The following is a 19,225-nucleotide window of genomic DNA, read 5'->3' as shown; positions in this document are numbered from 1 at the left end:
GCCAATCGCGAGCCGGGACGCGCCGACGCCCCCGCCCGCCGCGCTCGGGGCCCCTCAGCGGCCGCGGAGTCGCGCTCTCCCGCGCAGTGGCCTCACTCCGGCCCGCCCCTGCGGGTCTCCAGGTAACGGGTGCCGGCGGGGGACCCCGAAATCTTGGGCTCCTCGGCGGCAGGGGCGCTAGGCGTGCGTGGACGGAGGGTTATATGGGCGTAGTCCCGGGCGGTACAGAAATGATTCCCCGGAGTGGGGGCTGACGACTCGCTCCTTAATAAACTCCCCGTCCCCCTCCCAGGGCTCGCTGCCCATCATGGACCTCGCCGGCCCTTGCTCCAGCTTTCAGTCGGACCTGGATTTCTGCCCGGATTGCGGCTCCGTCCTGCCTTTGCCCGGGGCCCAGGATACGGTCACCTGTACTCGCTGTGGCTTCTCCATCAACGTGCGGGGTGAGAGGGGCGGCCCCCGCGGAAGGTCCAGCGTGAAAGTGGGAGGAGCGGGGGAGTGGCTTGGCGACCTCAATATCGGTTGCATTGGAGAGGAGGACCCTAAAACAGGAGATCAGGCATTTTATAAAACCTGAAAGGGTTGTAGGGCCTCCAGGCCTAATGGAGGTGGAATTGGGGGTGCCCATTCCCGTCGCTTGTGTGCACAACCAATTTTTACTGCACGCGCAGACTTCGAAGGGAAGGTTGTGAAGACCTCATTTGTGTTCAACAAACTGGGTACCGCTATACCTACGTCGATGGAGGAAGGACCTGAGTTCCAGGGACCCGTGGTAAGTTAATAACGTCATGGACTCGCCCCATTAGTTGGCAGGTAAATGAAGTGGCGATTGCTGAGATCTGGAGAGGTGTGTGCCCAATTCCAAGGGGCATCTTCGAGCCATAGTGTTTAAAGAGCGTGAATGCGTGATTCCTGTGATAACTGAGGAGGATTAACCAGGCCTCCCTAATCCACAAGTTGTTTCTCAGGTTGACAGGCGCTGTTCTCGATGCGGTCATGAGGGGATGGCCTACCACACCAGACAGATGCGCTCAGCTGATGAAGGGCAGACTGTGTTCTACACCTGTACCAACTGCAAGTGCGTATCCTTTCCTTGCTCTCTGCCTTTTTCTCAGTTTACCAACTAGAAAACCCAGTGACTTACTTTTTGTATTGAATAAACTTTCTTTTAGTCCCATCCCTCATTTCTGCACAGTCCAGATTGGTGGTAGTTTTTATTGTTAAAAACTGCACATTCTTTTTATAACTGAATTAAAAACCTTTAAAGATATTTCAAAGGAGATGGAAAAATACAGAAGGCGAATGTTGCTTAGTAGTCAACATGATGTGCTGGAATCTTCCAGTGCACTCAGTAGTAGTTTTTGGTGAGAATTGACTTGTTAAAAAGAACATGAGCTTTCTGCATTTCGGTGTTAGGCAGTTTCACTACTATATGTCAAGAGGTGGCTTTATTTATTCTTTATTTATTGGCTTTGTTTATCCTTTTTAGGATTTGCTAGGCTTTTTAAAAGGATATATTTATGCATACAAGAGCTGGGGTGCAGGCCAGAGGTGTGGGGTGGGGAAGGAGTCACCAGAGACAGAATGGGGCTCCAAACAGGCAGATCTACTGAAATATACTGCTGAGGGGCGCATCGGGCAAGACAGGAGAGGTCTGCTGCGAACTTGTGCTGCAATAGGTGCGGATAGCTTCGTAGTGCTGACGCTTAACCTCTTGAGGCACCAGGGAGGCCCTGTTGGACTTTTAAAATTGAGCAGTTGTTGGTGGTTTTTTCATCAACCTTGGAAAATTAACAACCATTATCTCATAGAACTTGCCCTTCCATCTTCTCAATTCTCACATTCTGGAACTCTGATTAAATAGAACTATCTTCCATTTTTGCTCACCTTGTCTTTACTGTTTTCAATCTTTTATATCTTTATGTTTTCTTTGGATAATTAAGATTTCGGGACCTCCTTGGTGGCAAGGGGTTAAGCACAGCACTATGAAGCTATCTGCAGCCTCTGTAGCACGAGTTCAATCCCTGGCCAGGGAGGTGACCCACATGCCACAGCAGACCTCTCCTGTCTTGCCCGCTCCTCCCCTTAACAGTGTATTTAAGTAGATCTGCCTGTTCTGAGCCCCACTTTGTCTCTGGTGAATCCTACCCTCCTACCTCTGGCCTAAACCCCAGCTCTTGTATGCATAAATACATAAATATTTAAAAAAATACTTAAGATTTCTCTACCAGGCCATTAATTCTGTCTTTAGATTATTTCAAATAATAATGATCAAATATAGCAAGTCTTTAATTTTTTTTAGTTCATATCTCATCATTTTAAATAATTCTCAATTCTTTAATCATAAATTTTTCCTCTTATTGTTAAAATATGTATTACATGTAACTAACTTTTTTAAACATGGATATTTATATAGTGATAATACCGATACCCACAGGTTTTTGTGGGTCTCATATTGCTGTCTGCTATTTCTGCTTTCATGGCGGTTTTTTCCCTTCTTTTGTGAATTTTAACTATAAACTTTGATTTAAAAAAAAAATCTGAATACTAGGAGTTCTTAGAGGCTTATGGTGAAATGTTTTCTCAGCACTTGTGTTTTCCATTCAGGTGCCTTGAGTTATTACATTAACTTCTTGGCTTTAGAGTTTTTGGAGCACATAGGTAGTACGAATTTGGGCTTATGGTTAGAAATTCTCCGGGGAGATTTTTTTTTTTTCATCAGAGATTTATCTCTGGTTTCTTCATGTGTTTGTCAAGAGAGCAAGGGTACCATAGAAGCAGGGACTTCAGTTTTAACTTACCTGTCTAGATTCTTGGTTTTATCATCATTTTATCTAATGTAAAGATTGCCTTTACAATCTTTTTTTTTTTCCCACCTCAGCAATAGACTAGAAATATTTATAGGTACATAAGTCTTTTGAGAGTATTTTTTTTCAGCCTTTTTTTTTTTTTAAAGATTTATTGATGCATGTGAGACCTAGGGTGTAGGCCAGAGTTGTAGAGGGGGGAGGTGAAAGGATTCACTTGAGACAGAGTGGGAAGCAGAACAAGTGGATTGACTGAAATATACTGCTGAGGGGAATAGGGGGTGAGACAGGAGAGGTCTACTCCGTAAAGTGGGTCAGCTCCCTGGCAGGGGATAGGACTTTGTGCCGCAGTGGCTGCCAATAGCTTCCTAGTGCTGAGACTTCCTTGCACCACCAGGGAGGCTACCTTTTTTCCCCCAGTCTTACTTACTTTTTAAAGAAGTTTTACATTTTTATGTGGTCTAATTTATCATTTTTTTTTCTTTTGTGTCCTAATAAATCTTTGCATAGTTCATAATTTGTTAGGTATATTTTTAATCCCACCATTTTCAGTTGTCTTGAAGGAAGATTCAGGGCAGCTAGTACTTCACATTAGCATAAGTAAAAGTCCTTCTTTGGTTATTTGAGAATCCCATTTTACATTGCTAGAACCTCTTTCTTTGATCAAATATAACAAGTCCTTTATTTCTCCATAGGTTCCAGGAGAAGGAAGACTCTTGATTCTTTCTTTGGATGACTCAACAATTTAGCCTTCCTTAGAAGGTAGAGGGTATTGGGTTCTTAGATACCTTGTCTGCCTCCTGGTTGCAATGTTTTGCTCCCCAGAGGAAGCAGATCATCGTATGGGCAATATCAGCTGTCCTCAGAGGACTCCCACTCCTAATTAAATTTCCTTATCAAAGTTATATTTTCACACCTGTTATATAATACATTGTTACTTCAATAAAAAAGTTATATTTTTTCTTAAGACCCAGGCATTTATATGTTACTTACAGTAGGTCTTGTTCCAAAAGGAATTTAAATGAGCTTACAGGGATGTATTTCTTTTGTCAACCAATATATCAAGTACAAAAGTATAATATAAATTAGTACATGAGAAAGAATAACACAAGTACGAAAAAATGGAGCCAAGAATAAACCAATATTAAAAAAAAAGCTTATCCATACACCCCTGTCTAAATCTATTTGGTGCCTGAGTTTTAGGGAAATAAAAAGTGGGAGTTTGCTTACTAAGAGATTCAACAGATAATTTAACTAGCTCTATTTGATATGTAAATTTGTCCAAATTTACATACAACAAATTTTGATACCAAGGGACTAGTAAGTACTTACTACATGTGACATTTTGGATATATATATATTTGTTTTAATTGCTCAAGATAAATATTTATATTCATTGAAATGTATGTAGAAATGTATGTAGAAAGGTTGAAAAAGTAAAAATCAAGAACTCCCACTCCATGGAGATACTTGTTCTTTTAATGGGCTACACTGATACATGCTGGGTTGTATCTTGTGAACCAAAAACCTGAAAGGGAAATATAAGTAGTCCAGGCCAAGAAACATTAAAGTTTGCGTTTGGAAATCTACTCCCGCATTTCTTGGCTTAAATGGTGATCAAGGTAGGACAGTAATGATTGTAATTGTGTGATCCATTATGCATTGAGTTCTCAAGCAAACTTCTCTCTGACCCTCAGCAATTTGGAGGGATAGGCAGCCTTTTCCACAGTACATTTGAACTGTGCTGGCAGTTGACTTTGTAGTCCCACTCCTGAAACATGAAACAAATCTGTTCATGCGTCTATCCTTTAAGCCTTTCACTGCCCATTAACACTGACTGGATAAAACTCAACTTTCTTAGCAAAGTCTACAGAACTATATAACCACAGCTATCTGTTGCCTCATTTGGCATCTTACCCCCCCCCTTATATTCCAGCTGTACAAAACTGCATTTCCATCAGTGCACGCAATACGTTACAAGCTACCTAAAATATATATAACATTTGTTGCTTCTGGTTCTCATTTTTACTCACTTGCACCCTGAGAAACACATTTTCTATCAAAGCATAAATTGGCCAATTTATGACCTTTCATTTACTTCATATTATCTCCACTCCATAAAAGTATGTTTGCAGAACGTAACTAAATCCAATTTCATAGTTGCGATTTACTTCAATGTTAGTATCCCAATGGTTTATATTTTTGTTCTAAGCATACCAATCTTTCCTACTACGATGGGAGCTAAAAGGCAGGATCTGCGTTTTATGCTCCTTCTGTAACAGGGTGGTCCCCAGGAAAGGGGGAGGTTCCCTGCCCCACCCAAGGGAGGGTGGAGCTGAGCAGGAAGAGAAGAAGCAGAAGAGACTGAGGAAGGAAGGAAGCAGGATGGAGCAAGGAGACCTGGAGGAGGCGCATGGAGCCTAGAGACACGTGAAGAAACTGCGCTTGTCTTTTGGTCGTGGACTGGGTGACACAGATGTGGGTGAGACCCATGGGGAGGTGACAATGGCAGCTTTTATCTTGATGTTGATTTTGCTCTTTTCCTTCCGGGCTTGTCTGGTTGTTTGTGACCCTTTTCTGTGGGTCCCCACTGGAAGATGCTTTAGACTTGTGGCAGGCTTTGGGGCCTTGTTCTGGGCCGATCCCATATGGATGGACTTTTACCCACGAGGGGATGGGTAACTTTGGGTGCTTCATTTAGAAACTAGACTCTTTGCCTTACCTGTATTGTTTCCTAGTTTTATTAAAGTTCCTTCCCATTAAAGTCTCATGTGTTTTGTGTTGATGCGGCGGATGGCAGAACCCATGTAGAATAGGCAGGTTTGCGGGGTTTGGGCTGCCCTTCTCCCTGTCCTATAACACTTCCTCTTCAATGCTTAGCACAGTGACAGGAGAAAAATCCAAACTGAAGGTACATGAAGAAACCCGCTCAAACGCCAACAACTGTTCTAGGTCCCGCTTCTCTCATCCCCAAACGAAAGAAGGAAACGCGAGTGGGTTACTATAAGGTCATTACTGCTGCTCCTTAGTTTTCCACGTCCTCCCACAAAGGGATGAAAATCGGCGGGGAAGGGCTCAGCCACCGCATAGCTGAGCTAGGTGCTTCAAACACCCCATCTCCCCCCACGCCCGCTGAGCGCCGAGCCACACCCCTCCGCCGCAGCCGCTCCGGCTCGCTCCGACCGACCGACCCCTCCTTGCCCTCGGTTGCCCGTGCGCGCGCCGCCCCAGGCCGCCCCAGGCCGCCCCAGACAGCCCCCTCCTCCCCACGCGCGGGGAAGCCTCTTCCGCCAAGCTTGCGGCGCGCTCTTGCGGCGCCTGCGCACTGGCACACCACTGCGGAACTAATCCCGTGACGCCCGCGTTTTGACGCAGGTAGTACCCGGGAAGTGAAAACGGGGACCACAGACTGCGTCACACCCGGAAGTTGAGAGTCGGAAGTGGGGTTGGACAGGTTATCCTCAGGGGTGGGGAAGCGCAGGCCCAGGAGGAGGGGGAAAAAGAAGGCCGAGGCTCCTGACTGTTATTCTGAATCCGATACCGATTCTCTTAGTCCCAGGGGCACTGAAAAAGAGAAGAGTCTCTCATCCCACTTCCTCCCCACCTTGCCTCTCCTCAGCCTCAGCCATGGCCGAGGCAGGGGCTGGGCTGAGTGAGACCGTCACTGAGACAACAGTTACCGTGACAACCGAACCCGTGAGAAAGGCGGGGGGTGGTGCTGCGTAGGGGTCTGGGTGACTGGGAGGGAGGGGACAGGGTTTCGGAGAGTTGCCGCAGGGCTGGGCCGGGGGATGCGGGCGGGGCGGCATTGAGGAATTGGGTTTGGGAGAATCGCAAGTTCTTGAAGATAGTTGGAGTAGCAGAGATTGTGCAGAAGTCTGGTCGAGCGGCTTGAAGTAGAGGATGTAGGTGATGCTGTTGCAGCGGTGGTGTGTATAAGTGATGAAGGAATGGGAACTCGGGGATTGGGGAACTAGGGAGGTGATAGAGGAAAATAAGGCTATGTAAGAAAGCATGTTTGAAGGCCGGCAGTAGGGCAATTTAACCAGAAACTTACCAATAAATATCTCTTCAAGGAATGAATGAAAGGAAGTGGGGGGGGGGGAGGGACAAAAAATGGAGATGAAGATGACATTTTGAGAAATACAGAAAAGTATAGAATTTTCGGGAAAAAAATAAAAGGTTAGGTTCCTATCAAAGAGAGAAGGGAAGGTAGTTTTGGGTTTTATAGCATCTGGATTAAGGGAGTTTATAACAATAGTTACCAGAGATAGGATGCTAGGAATAGGTGGATGGGGGAGGGGCTAGGCTTGAGTGAGAGAAGAGTTCTCTCTTTAATGGAAAAAAGAATAGGTGATCTGGAAAAAAAAAGAAACATCAAAGATTAGGCATTGGGGACTGAGAAAATAACTTTCATATATTAATACCATTAAGGATGATTTGGGGAGGAAGATGGAGAGCCAGCGAGGATTTTATTTTCCTTTAAAGATTTGCTTCCCTAGGTTAGGAATTGTGTCTTTTCTGTATATTAGTCGTCATCAAGAACAGGAAATAATTTTTTAAAAAGATTTATTTATGCATACAAGAACTGGGGTACAGGCCAGACGTGCGGGGGTTAGAGGATTCACCAGAGACAGTGGGGAATAGAACAGGCAGATTGAAATACACTACTGAGGGGAGCAGTGGGTGAGACAAGAGCGGTCCCCTGCACCATGCAGGTAGCCCCCTGACCGGGGATTAAACTCCTGCCACAGTAGCTGCAGATAGCTTCATAGGTTGTGTCTTAACCCCTTGCCCAAGAACAGGAAATAATTATTCATGATTGCTCAAGGGACTCCCTGAGGTCAAAGATCTGTTCTACTTTATTTGCTCCCCAAACTCAGCTCTTTTGGTGCTGTGTCTGTGATACTGATTGAGCTGGGGAAGGGAAGAGAGGAGGCCCCTGGGAGGGAGTAGGAGAAGTCAATAGAAAGGAATTACAAGGGAATGCTCATCCCTCTTACTGTAACTTCCAGGAGAACCGGAGCCTAACCATCAAACTTCGGAAACGGAAACCAGAGAAGAAAGTGGAATGGACGAGTGACACTGTGGATAATGAACATATGGGGCGCCGTTCATCAAAATGTGAGTATTTCTTAGTAATCCTGCAGTTCTGGTTACCCTCTGCATACTGCATTCCTTCTTCCTTCACACATGTCCTGGCACTGCCCTTCCTGAAGCCCCCAGAGGCTCCCAGTCCTGTCACTGTTTTGGTGGTTCTCTGGCAACTAGGGGAGGAGATCAGAGTTACAGGGAAAGAATTAGGATGTGCCAGGGTCAGAAGGCAAGAGGTACCAGAGGTGAGAGAATTGGAACTTTGGATCCCTGACTCTCCAAAAAGACAGGGTTGGGATGCCTGAGTACCAGGGGACTTCTGGAGGCCTGGGGACTCCTGGAAAGTAGAAAACAATGATGGAAGTAAGAATTTGGAATGAGATCTATGAGAATGGAACTGACTCTACATCTATTCTTCTCCCTCTCTAACTGGACTCCTCCCTCTACATCCAGGCTGCTGTATTTATGAGAAACCTCGGGCCTTTGGCGAGAGCTCCACGGAGAGTGATGAGGAGGAAGAGGAGGGCTGTGGTCATACTCACTGTGTACGGGGCCACCGCAAAGGACGGCGTCATTCAACTCCCGAACCGACCCCCACCACCCCTCCACAGCCCCCTGACCCTTCCCAGCCCCCACCAGGGCCAATGCAGCACTAAATTCCTCTCATCCCTACCATTCCTGTGTCCGGCTGGCCCTGAATGTATCCATGTGGCTACTTAAGGACTAAACCCATAGATTGATCCCTTCTCCAAGCCCTGCTCCTGTCTCCTCTGCCTGATAGATGGAAGGGGGAGGAGGGTAGAAGAGGGTAACCAGAGATCCTGGAATTCTGACTTGCTGCTATTCTACAACCCACACTTCTGGGTTCTCCCAGCTCTCATTTCTCCGGTATTCATCCTTCTCTCTCCAGGGTCCAAGCACCTTGGTCCCGGTCTCTTCCCTTCGTTTTCACTGCCAAACTGCCTGTCCTGGGATCCACTTATCTTGGCCCCCTGCTCTCTCTACTTGAGTCTCAAACACTTAGATTGAGTTTCCAATAGCTCCAGCCTTCACTGCCAGGGTCCCAGTCAGATTCCAGGCAATCTTGCCACAGCTATGCTTGTTTTTCCTGGCTTAGAGCTCTTCTACTAATGTATTTATATAATCCTAACTCTTACTCCTTGCCTGAGGAATGGGAGGTCTTATGGGAGACCTCAGGGTTCCCAGACTTCCCCTGCCCCTCCTGCCCATCTCCTTGTGCCCTCAAGAGGAGTTAGGGAAGAGAGGTCTTTGTCATTCTCACCATTAATGGAAACTAGAAAATCATGAAACTTCTATCATGTGATCTAGGATTTCTGACAGAGCTGGCTTCAAGACGGGTCACTTAGTGCCAACTCAGTCTTTGTCTTCCAACTTTGGAAATAGATCCAATACAGTTCCAGGGGCCTGAGTCTTTGGGAGAGGGAAGGAAAGAGAGGGAGCAGTGATAGGGGTATATCCCCTACTAACTCTTACCCCTACCTTCCTAAACTTTTGACACCTCTGCCAGCGCAGATGTCCAGCCTTCCCCTCTTACTGGGATCAGAATGTTCTCCAGGCCTCTTGCCATGCATAATTGCAGAGATCAATCAATCCGTATCACCACTGAGATCTCATTTATTGCCACAGATGCACAAAATAAATAACCCAACATCACAAAATGTGTTAAATATGGACCCATTTATACATATGGGGAAAGAGGTGAGGTTATGTACAGGGATGAATTTGGGGTGTCCAGATGATTCCCAGGTTGAGGAAAGAAGAGGTAGCACCATTGGTTCCTTACTATGAATATGTGCAAAAGGGAGTTTTAAGTTTTTAATGGGAAAAGGCTATAGACATAGAGAAGAGGGTGAAGTAGAATTCACCTGCAAAGGACATTAAGTTTCCTACAGGGCCCGAACACCAAGGCCAGGGTCAATTCTCTTGGTTTTTGGTTTGGTTTGGTTTGATTTAGGAAGAGGCTTTTGCTTCTCTTGAGGAAAACCCTCAGCATGGACAGGGCAGGGAAGCCAAGTCAGCCCTTGGGAAAGCATTGGACCCTTTGAGACCAGGAAAGGTATAGATGGGAGGTAAATAACTAGCAGGGCCTCTAGTAGTAAGCCTGGGCCATTTACCAATACTGATGGGGCAGGGCCTTTCCCAAATTGAGACCTGGAATAGCTTAAGGTAGAAGTGCCGGGTTGTACGGGAGAAGCGGCTCAAGAGGGCGGCAACAGGAATAAATTGGGCTTTGGTACTGGATATGGAAAGGAGGCAGTTGGGTTCTTAACACTTTGGGAGAGAAAAGAGACAGAGGGGGTGGGTGCTCATTGGTACTCCCCACTGGGCCTGGGGACATGATCCCTGGAATGAGCGGGCTTTCTGTGTCCAAGAGAAAGCATCCTCCACGCAGGCCAGACCAGATGGGGGGTGGGGCGGAGAGGGGCAGCTGAGTATCAACCTTCCGCGGGCACTATGCGGAGCGGGGCGCGGGAGTCGCGCGTGCACAGTAGCGGGAACACGCGCTCCCCCAGGGGCCCGGGCGCCTGGAAGGCGAACAGCAAGTCCAGCGAGCGGCCGTCGTAGAAGGCCACGCGGCCCCGCTCCCAGTCCAAGTCCACGCGAATGCGCCGCGGTGGGGGCCCGGCGTTGCCCAGCGGGGTGGGCTCCGGCGCCGTGAGCGCCCACAGGCGGCCCCCGCGGCCCTCCACGGCCCACACGGCCCCTGCGGGGCACAGCCCCACGCGGCCCTTGCGTTGCACCGACTCCCCGGCCGCGCCCACGGCGTAACGGCTCTCGCCATCGTCCTCCTCTTCCCCAGACGAGTTTCCACAGGAGGCGGCCTCCGACGTCTCCACCTCCCAGCAGTGGCGGCCGGCCCGGAAGCCCTGCGCGCCCAGCACCGCCGGCAGCTGATCGAAGCGCGCGGGGCCGTCAGGGGGCGCGGGTGTCCCTGGGGGCGCCAGGCTGACACTGCGGCGGTCCGGGGAGATGAGCAGGCGGCGGTGTGCGGTGCCGGGGTCCAGGGTCAGGTCGGCTGGAGAGAGGAAGGCAGCGACAGGACCCCATGAGAGAGATTTCCGAGACAGAGGCGGGAAGGGAAGGGGGAAGCGCAGTGGAGAGCGTGTAAGAGGCCTCACTGCGGCTCCGAAGGCCGCCAGTAGACCCAAAGAAAGTGAAGGCCACGAAGGGCAGGACTGGGCACGACCCATGCACCACTATCTCCTGTAGACTTGGACTTAGAGAAGGACCCTCTGGCCCAGGGCAGGGGCAGAGGGCAGAGATCAATTGCGAGGCTGACTGCTTTGTGGAGTTGAGGAGAAAGGGTGAAGCTGATCTGACTTTTAGGGAGGAGTGGAGCCTGATATCTCAATCTGCAGTATCTGGGGTGGAGCTTGGGAGCTGGGTCAGCAGGATGGGGAGGTGAACCTAAAGAGAAAGACTGATACCAGATACTGAACCCCAAGGGACAGAGAGGAAGCCTATGCATCCGGAGAAACCAGCCCATTCACCCACAAGAATAGGAGGGAGCGGACAGGCCCATTTCTATAAGGAGGGTGGGGCAGAGAAACAAGAAATGGTGATAGCTGCAAGGACCAGAAGAAATTATTGGGGTTATTGGGTACTTGAGGAAAGACTGTACTAAGGGTGCCACAAGTTGTCTAGGTTGGGTGGGATGGCGGGTGACCAAGAAGGTGAAACATCTTCTCTGGGCAGTTTAAAGAAGGGTGGAGAGCAACCTTGGGAGCGATGGAGGAGGGAACTCTGCAGGAGCTGCAGAGAAGGCCCAGAGACGGGCGGGGAGATTCAGGAGTCCTGGGAACCTTCTAGAGAAGAACGATGAGAATTGGTGCAAACAGAAATACTTGAGGGGCAGCTGACCTCCAGGAGTCTGTTAAAGTTAGAGGCAGTGTGTATGAGTGAATGAAAAATTAAGAGGAGGAATGGCTGAAATATGACAAATGGAAGACAGACATTGTTAGGGGTTGAATTGTGTTCCCCCACCACCACCAAAAGATGTTGCACTCCCCAGCACCATTTGACCTTACTTGGAAGATCTTTACAGATGTAATCAAGTTGGAATGAAGTGATTAGGATGGACCCTAGTCTGTCCAACATGAATGGTATTCTTTTTTTTTTTTTTTAAGATTTATTCATACAAGAACCGGGGTACAGGCCAGATGCGCGGGAGGGTGAGAGGATTCACCAGAGACAGAGCGGGGAACAGAACAGCAGACTGACTGAAATACACTGCTGAGGGGAGTAGAAGGGGAGGAGAGGCCTACTGCACCATGTGGGATTCTCCCCCATGTGGGATTCTCCCCTGCCAGCTGGGATTGAACCCGCGCTGCAGAGGCTGCGGACAGCTTCACAGTGCTGCGCTCAACCACCTGCGCCACCAGGGAGGCCAAGAATGGTATTCTTTTAAAGGGGGGAAATTTGGACCCAGAGATAAATGTATACAGAGGAGGAGGAGGGTGTTAAGACACAGGGAGAATGGCACCTGGAGGCCAAGGAATGCCTGAGGCTACAAGACAAATTAGAGTCACAGAGCCCATTCTCCCTCACAGCCCTTAGAAGGAACTTGGTTTTGGACTTTTATCTCTAGAACATAAAAAGGCAGCAAACCTGGGACTCCCTGGTGGCGCAAGGGGTTAAGCACCACTCTATGAAGGAATCCACAGCCTCTGAAGCACAAGTTCTATACCCAGCCGGCCAGGGAGCTACCCACATGGTGAAGCAGACCTCCCCTGTCTCACCTGCTGCTCCCCTCAGCAGTGTATTTCAGTCAATCTGCCTGTTCTGTTCCCCACTCTGTCTCTGGTGAATACTCTCACCCTCCCTCCCGCCCCCCACATCTCTGGCCTGTACCCCAGCTCTTGTATGCATAAATAAATAAATCTTTTTAAAAAATTTTTTTTAAAAGGCAGCAAACCTAAGACTCTGCATTCCATTCCCTCCCTTCTACCCTCTTTACCTGTCAGTCTATGAAGCATGTTTTTGACCACTGGGTAATCTTCAGGGAGATCATCCTCTGTGTTAGATGTCTTGGGTGTTGGGGCATCAAATCTGGACAGATGAGGAAGAAGGGTCAGGAAACTGGTAGATACCCTCTGATGCCCTGACCCTTACCCCACTCACAACTCTGGAGCAGGGAGGGGTGAGACCTCGCCCATAAAACCTGTCTGTGAGCGGGGACAAAGCTATGGGCCCGTGAAAAGGTGATGGATGTGGCAGGTGGAAGAAGGGGAGGGACAGTAAAAGTAACTCACCTTCTCCATGTCTTCCTTATATCCTGGGTGGGGAGAAGAAAACATGGATGTGAGTGCTGGGTGTCATGCTGTCCCTCTCTCCTCCTGCCTCAGGTGAGCTGGGTCTGACCTGGTGACTTCTCTTCCCACCTCTCAGAGCCATCTTACCCTTTATCCCTGGTGTTTTTCCTCTCATTCTCCCATCCCCTTTCCTGACCTTCCTTCCTCTACACCACTTTATCTTCATCCTAATTCCATGCCACTATCCTCCCCCCTTCCCCGTTCCCAAGAGCTCTTCCTTCCCCTTCTCCAATCTCATCCAAGCCCTTTTCTTGCCCCTGGTTCCTTGCCTTCTCCTTCTTCCCCACTCCCTACCCCTAACCCCATTCTCTCTTCCACTCACCCCTATCCTTATCAGCCTTTCTGAGGGTTTACCCCAGACAAACAGCTCCCCCACCCCATGACACAGACCAAACACATACCCAGACCCTTGGGCTAAGAGTTGGTATATAAAAGCCTTATAATAAAACTGCTTCCCCTCCTGCCATAAAAGCCCGGTGGCGTTTATTGGGCCCTTTGTTTTGTGTGTCTCTTCCCCGCCAAGGAGGCAACTGGACTTGGATGCGTGCCAAGAGGCCCAACTGCTGGCAGGGTACCTTGGGAGCCAGGAGAGGGCGCCGGATATTTCCCTTCAGAGATTAGGGTTCCCCCCCTTCCCCCTTCACTGTCCAGTGGGAGTGACTGAAGCAGACCAGTAGGGTGATGAGAGGAAAGGCAACTTGCCTAATTATGCCAATTACACCTAGACTAATTAGATCTATGTGGACTTCAAAGGGTGGAAGCAAGACCAGAGACCGGCTTGGCTGCTGGGGAGAATCCAGTCAGGAATCCCGGATGCCTGGGGGTCCCGCAAGGGAATGGGGTTGGTTGATGGCCAAGGAATTGGAGGCTCCTGACGGGCGCTGGGGGTGAGGTGGGGGGTGGAGGGATGAAAAGGCTGGGGTGCAGAGAGCCGCCAGATGCCGGTTGCTCCCTCGCACCTCACCTCCAGCCATCACCGCCCCTACCCGGGGCCTTGGGAGGAGCTGAGGACAGTAACCAACAACATACAACTCGGCGAGAGCCGCAGCCCGGGAACTAACCCCAAGAAGCTACACGGGCATTCGGATTTCCTCCCTTTCTCCCTTTTTTGACAGCCCCGCCTTCCCCGTCCCTCCACTTCTGCTTTTTCTCCGCGCGCGCTCTCGGGTGCTCGGAGCCGGGTAGCTCTGATCTCCCGCACCATCCCCAGGCTCCCAGCGCCTCCTCGCGCCCCGATCCCCCTTTTCCCCACCCCCACTCCTGTCAGCTTCCCACTCCGCTCCCCTTACCCTCCCGTCCCTCTCCCCAACGCCAGCTCCCTTCCCCGCCCCCCGCCCCCCGCCAGGTCTCCTCCTGTGCACCCAGGGGCCTCCCTCCAGGCTCCTGAACTTCGCAGGCTCGAGGGGCCCCAGGGGGACCCTCGCGGCCAGTCCAGGGCCGCAGCCCCTTCTCTGCCTCCCACCCTCTTCTCCCCAGCTTCTCTCACGAGACAGATGCGCGTGCAGCAGCCTCTCCCCCCCCCCGCCCTCGCCCCCGCCCCCCAGCAGAGCCAGCCTCTCCCCGCGTCCTCCCTGGCACCCCTCACTTCACAGTGAGGACTCGTGGGCAGTCCCGCCCCTTCGACCTTTGCTTTTCTCAGCGCCGTCCTTGGGCGAAACTTCACCAGCAGGTATCACGTCTGCCCCGGGGCGCCCACGAATCTCCCCCTTCCTCCCACGGCTGCGGACCCCGGAAAGCGCCCCTTCTTACCTCCTCCTGCGGGTCCAGGCAGCCCATGGTGGGGATGCGGCCCCCTCGGCGTCTCCCGGTGCGGGCGCCGGGCTCGGCCAGCTTCTCCCGCAGCCCGCGGCTGATGCGCACCTCCACCGCCAGCCGCACGTTGGACCTCAGGCTGCGGCGGGGGCACGGCCGGCCGCAGCAGGGGCAGGCGGTGGGGGACGCCTCGGTGCCGGGCGCCGGCGGGGCCCCCAGCGGCGGGCCAGGCACGCGCGGCAGAAGCTGTGCTCGCACGCCAGGAGCACTGGGTCCTCGAAGGGGCCCCCGCACAGCGGGCACGTCGCCAGCTGCTCCAGACGCTCCACCAGCCCCGGGCCCAGCTCGGGCGCCTCCATGGGGAGCCGGCGCCCGGGTGCCGTCCCTTGCGCGACCCCCGCCGGCGCCTGCGAGCGCGCAGATGGCGGGCCGCCCCGGCTGCTTGCTGAGTCGCTGCCCCTCTCTCCGCCTCCCGCATTAACTTTCCGACGCGCTTCTGCCCCTCTCCCGGGATGGCCTCCCTCTTCAACCAGTCTCTGGCTCCGCCAATCTCCCCACCACGTCAGGCTTTATAGGGAGGGAGGAGGCCCCTGCGGGAGGTAAACATCAGGCCTTGCGCAACACCTCATCTGGTTCTCCCGCTTCCCAGGTAAGGTTTGGGGGAGGAAGTGATGGGGGAGGAAAGGACACCTGAGGTCCTCAAGCCGAGGAGGCGGTTTCTAGGGGGCGCCTTGGGGGTAAGGTAGCAAGGTATGGGGAGGTGAGCCCTCGGTCAGCCCCCGAAAAGCCCCAGCCTCTCCGTCCGCACTGCCTGTGGTGTGAGGGTGGGCAGGGTGCCCAGGCTCGCTTTTGGCATTGTGTGCCCACATCGCCAAGGTGTGAGTCATTCCAGGTGTCTGGCACACCTACATCTGGGGGCTGGGGGCCGGAAGCATGGATCCTGGTTTGTGTGGCTTTGGCAGGCAGGCTTCTGAGTGTTGGTGTGTGACTCTTTCCAGGAGCCTTTCTCCCTTCCACCTTCCTGCCTTGCCTATTAAGGGCTTAAGGACACTCTGAAGCTTGGGTAAGGGGGTGGGGAGCGGGTGCCCACACTCCTGCCTCAAGGAGTCTGGGTAGGGCTCTCTCTGTTCCACTCTGGCAGACTCCCAGGGCCTCTCTTGTGACTGTCTTCCTATGTCTCTCTCCTATTTATTTCTCTTTCTCGTTTTTCCCCACATGTGTTCTTATTTCCATTTTTCTCCTTTTCTCCTTCTTTGGAATGTATCCAAAGGTTATCTATTTCAACTCTGGTGGTAAACTGAGGCCCAGAGAGCTGGCATTGTCAAGGTCACACAGCAAGGCAAGGCTCGGGAAAGGAACCCTACCCATAGCTTCTCATGTGTGCCCTTGCTGTGAGCCTCTTTATTTCAGATCCCTGGAACTCCCTTCTACTTTCTGATTTTTTTCCTGTGCTTCCCTCACTTCCACTCCTTTTTCCTCCTTCCCCCTTCTCTTCCTCTTCTCTCTTCCCCCTGTACCCTCCCATTTTTAGCTCCTCCACCTCTCTCATGCTAGACCTTTCGATCTGGAAACCCTTGCGGGTGTTAAATAATTAAGCATCCAGATGTCTGCAACTATGATCATACATACACACCATTGAGCAAACATGTATGCAGCATCAGGGTCCAGGTGCCCCAAAGTGCAGACTTCCAGACAGATACACTCACTCATCACAGATTCACACAGATGGTCTCATACTCAGTATCACTGGACGGACACCCAGGATTATTAGGAACAGATAAACATACTCGAAGAAAACATGGGGAGAGACACTCTGTCATTATTTTTACTGTCAATGAGAACAACACTACAATAGCAGTGAGTCTTTATGGAGCAGCAGTAGTTTATTAGGCACCCCCTCCAGGCATCCTTCTCCCCCCATACTTATCAGGGAGACACTCAAATATGACACCCAATAACAAACCTACACAAATAAACACATGTACAACATGTTGGAACAAACCGCCCAGCTCCATGTGCATGAAATGTGTGGGTTACCCAAGTAAAAGACTACAGATATGACTGACATTTATTTTTTTAGAAGATGGACTTCCATGCTATAGTAAGCAGAATAATGGTCCCTGAATGTGTCCATAGTCTAAATCCTGGAACCTGCCCCTCTCTCCGCCTCCCGCATTAACTTTCCGAATCGCTTCTGCCCCTCTCCCGGGATGGCCTCCCTCTTCAACCAGTCACCTTACATGGTAGAGTTGTTTGCTGATGGAATTAAGGTTGTTAATCTGCTGAGTTTAAAGTAGGGAAATTATTCTAAATTATCTAAGTGGGTCCAGTGTAATCACAAGAAACATAAATGCACAGCCTGACCCTGGTAATGTTGAAGACCAAGAAAGGGGATAATGAGCAAAAAAGTGGTGGCCTCTGAAACTGCAAAAGGCAAGCTATGCTGTCTCCACTAGCACACCCAGAAGAAAGCCAGTCCTTCTCACACCTTGATTTTAGCTCAGAAAGACACCTCTCAGGGGCCTCCCTGGTGGCGCAAGGGGTTAAGATGCAACCTATGAAGCTATCTGGAGCCACTGCAGCACAAGTTCGATCCCCGCCAGGGAGCTACCACCCACATTGTGCATCAGACCTCTTCTGTCTCACCTGCTGTTCCCCTTAGCAGCATGTTTCAGTAGATCTGCCTGTACTGTTCCCCACCCTGTCTGTGGTGAATCCTCTCACCCTCCACACACACCTCTGGCCTATACCCCAGTTTTTGTATGCATAAATAAATAAATCTTTAAAAAAAAAAAAACCCATCTCAGATTTCTAAACCACAGAACTTCCATGCTATGGTAGGCAGGATAATGGTCACCAAAGTTAATACATGTATGTCATTTCACATATTTCAAATGTAAGTTTATATAATTTGTTACAGCAACAGATAGGAAATGAATATACATGCTTTCCCTTTCTTCCTCTGGCTTTCTTGGATTGTCTGTGTTTGTTTTTACCCTTTCAATTTTTTGTATTTTTGGATTTCCCTGCCTTCTTGTCCACTCCTTTTGCCTCTTTTCTTCTGAATTGCATCATTTTCTTGGCTCCCTCCCCAACCTACCCAACATCTCTTAGAATTGGGTCTCTTCTGGATCTGGCCTGGCATATTGGAGAAGTGACTCTGAGTCTCTTTGGGAGCCTTATATTGTCACCAATCCAGTCCCTTGCTGTGACCCTCCAGGTCTTCTCAGCAGCTCTCATCCTTGGTTGCACATTAGAAATCCTCTGGGAATTTTAAAATCCTGGTAATCAGGAAAGATCCAGATCAAATAAACAGTCTCTGGGGATGAGTCCCAGGCCTCAGGAATTTTAAGTGCAGTACAGGTGATTCTAATGATTAACTAAGGGGAGAGGGCTACTTGAGGCCATGTGCAGGTGCACCTGCCCTCCCCATTTCAGCACTTGTGCTCCAGCCTCTGTGCGTTGTGCTTTGTGTTCCCATGCATGCTCAGGCTGATCTCGCTGCCAGGCCTTTGCACTTGCTTTTCTTTCTGCTTGAACGTCTCTTCCTCCAGAGCGTCACATGGTTGTCTCCATCTTCTCACATTTTCTGGGTCCCAACTCAAGAAATATGCTCAAAGGACCATATTCAAAGAGGATTTCTTTCAGTATTGTGTATCTCAAGTATCCTCCAAGGCATGCGCTGTCTCTACTCAAAGGTAGTGTCTTCTGGTACTTATCAGTATGAGAAATGATCTATTTTATCTGTTTTGATATATTTCTATTCAATAGGATCACCTTTACAGGAACCGGAATCTAGCCTTTGTGTGTCTGCTGTTTTCCCTGTACCTAAACAGTGCCTGGCACACAGGAGATCTTACTGAATAGACTTGCCTATCACCAAATGGGCAAAGGGAAAGAGTCTTTTGACTGACTCTGCTTAGATTTTCTAAATGCCAAAGACATTTATATCCTTCTCAATCAATAGTCATTCCTCATTGGCAGTGCCAGGTACCCTCCTGGGGTGCTCACGGAATATGAAACATGGCATTCATCTGGCTCAAGAAGCTCATGGTATATGTAATTGTCACTTGCCTCCTATAACCAGATGACGAGGATTTCCTGCTAACATAGTTTCAGGTCAGCCTTATATCTTGGTTACCATGAGTTCACAGCTAATTGTTCTAGGACATGTAGTACAGGGAAAAGGCCTTTGGAGATAGACACTGCCAGGAAATGTCTCATTCTCAAGACTTTCTC

General features: G+C 50.0%; 3 protein-coding genes across 5 annotated transcripts; 2 read left to right on the top strand and 1 right to left on the bottom strand.

Moving 5' to 3' along the window:
- Window positions 1-35: 35 nt before the first annotated feature.
- On the top strand, window positions 36-5,555 carry LOC119251108 (DNA-directed RNA polymerase I subunit RPA12-like; the record flags this gene model as incomplete). The annotated part of the gene is made up of 5 exons (XM_037518597.2): window positions 36-122; window positions 293-443; window positions 672-772; window positions 969-1,078; window positions 3,503-5,555. Coding segments are annotated over 5 exons (474 nt in total), but the record flags the coding sequence as incomplete, so codon positions are not given.
- Window positions 5,556-6,223: 668 nt separating this feature from the next.
- Window positions 6,224-10,300, top strand: LOC119253148 (E3 ubiquitin-protein ligase PPP1R11). Of its 3 annotated transcripts, none has more exons than XM_037520792.2 (3): window positions 6,224-6,503; window positions 7,823-7,931; window positions 8,355-10,295. In XM_037520792.2, the coding sequence occupies exons 1-3, from the start codon at window positions 6,435-6,437 to the stop codon at window positions 8,555-8,557; spliced, it is 381 nt and encodes a 126-aa protein (XP_037376689.1). In that variant the 5' UTR covers window positions 6,224-6,434; the 3' UTR covers window positions 8,558-10,295. The 3 variants fall into 3 exon arrangements, with proteins under 3 accessions (XP_037376689.1, XP_037376690.1, XP_037376691.1); XM_037520793.2 differs by lacking the exon at window positions 6,224-6,503 and adding an exon at window positions 6,670-6,712 and having other exon boundaries at window positions 8,355-10,300; XM_037520794.2 differs by lacking the exon at window positions 6,224-6,503 and adding an exon at window positions 6,670-6,736 and having other exon boundaries at window positions 8,355-10,300.
- A 57-nt stretch (window positions 10,301-10,357) lies between these two features.
- On the bottom strand, window positions 10,358-15,360 carry LOC119253147 (RING finger protein 39-like). The gene is given in 5 exon segments (XM_037520791.1): window positions 10,358-10,938; window positions 12,880-12,971; window positions 13,175-13,197; window positions 14,984-15,198; window positions 15,201-15,360. Coding segments are annotated over 5 exon segments (1,056 nt in total). The 5' UTR covers window positions 15,346-15,360.
- Between the last annotated feature and the right edge of the window lie 3,865 nt (window positions 15,361-19,225).

The sequence above is a fragment of the Talpa occidentalis genome, unplaced genomic scaffold (assembly GCF_014898055.3).
Source record: "Talpa occidentalis isolate TD23 unplaced genomic scaffold, MPIMG_talOcc4v2.1 talOcc4.2, whole genome shotgun sequence".
NCBI classification, from domain to species: Eukaryota; Metazoa; Chordata; class Mammalia; order Eulipotyphla; family Talpidae; genus Talpa; species Talpa occidentalis.
Note: the sequence above shows the minus strand (reverse complement) of the source record. Positions and strands in the feature narration are given on the sequence as shown.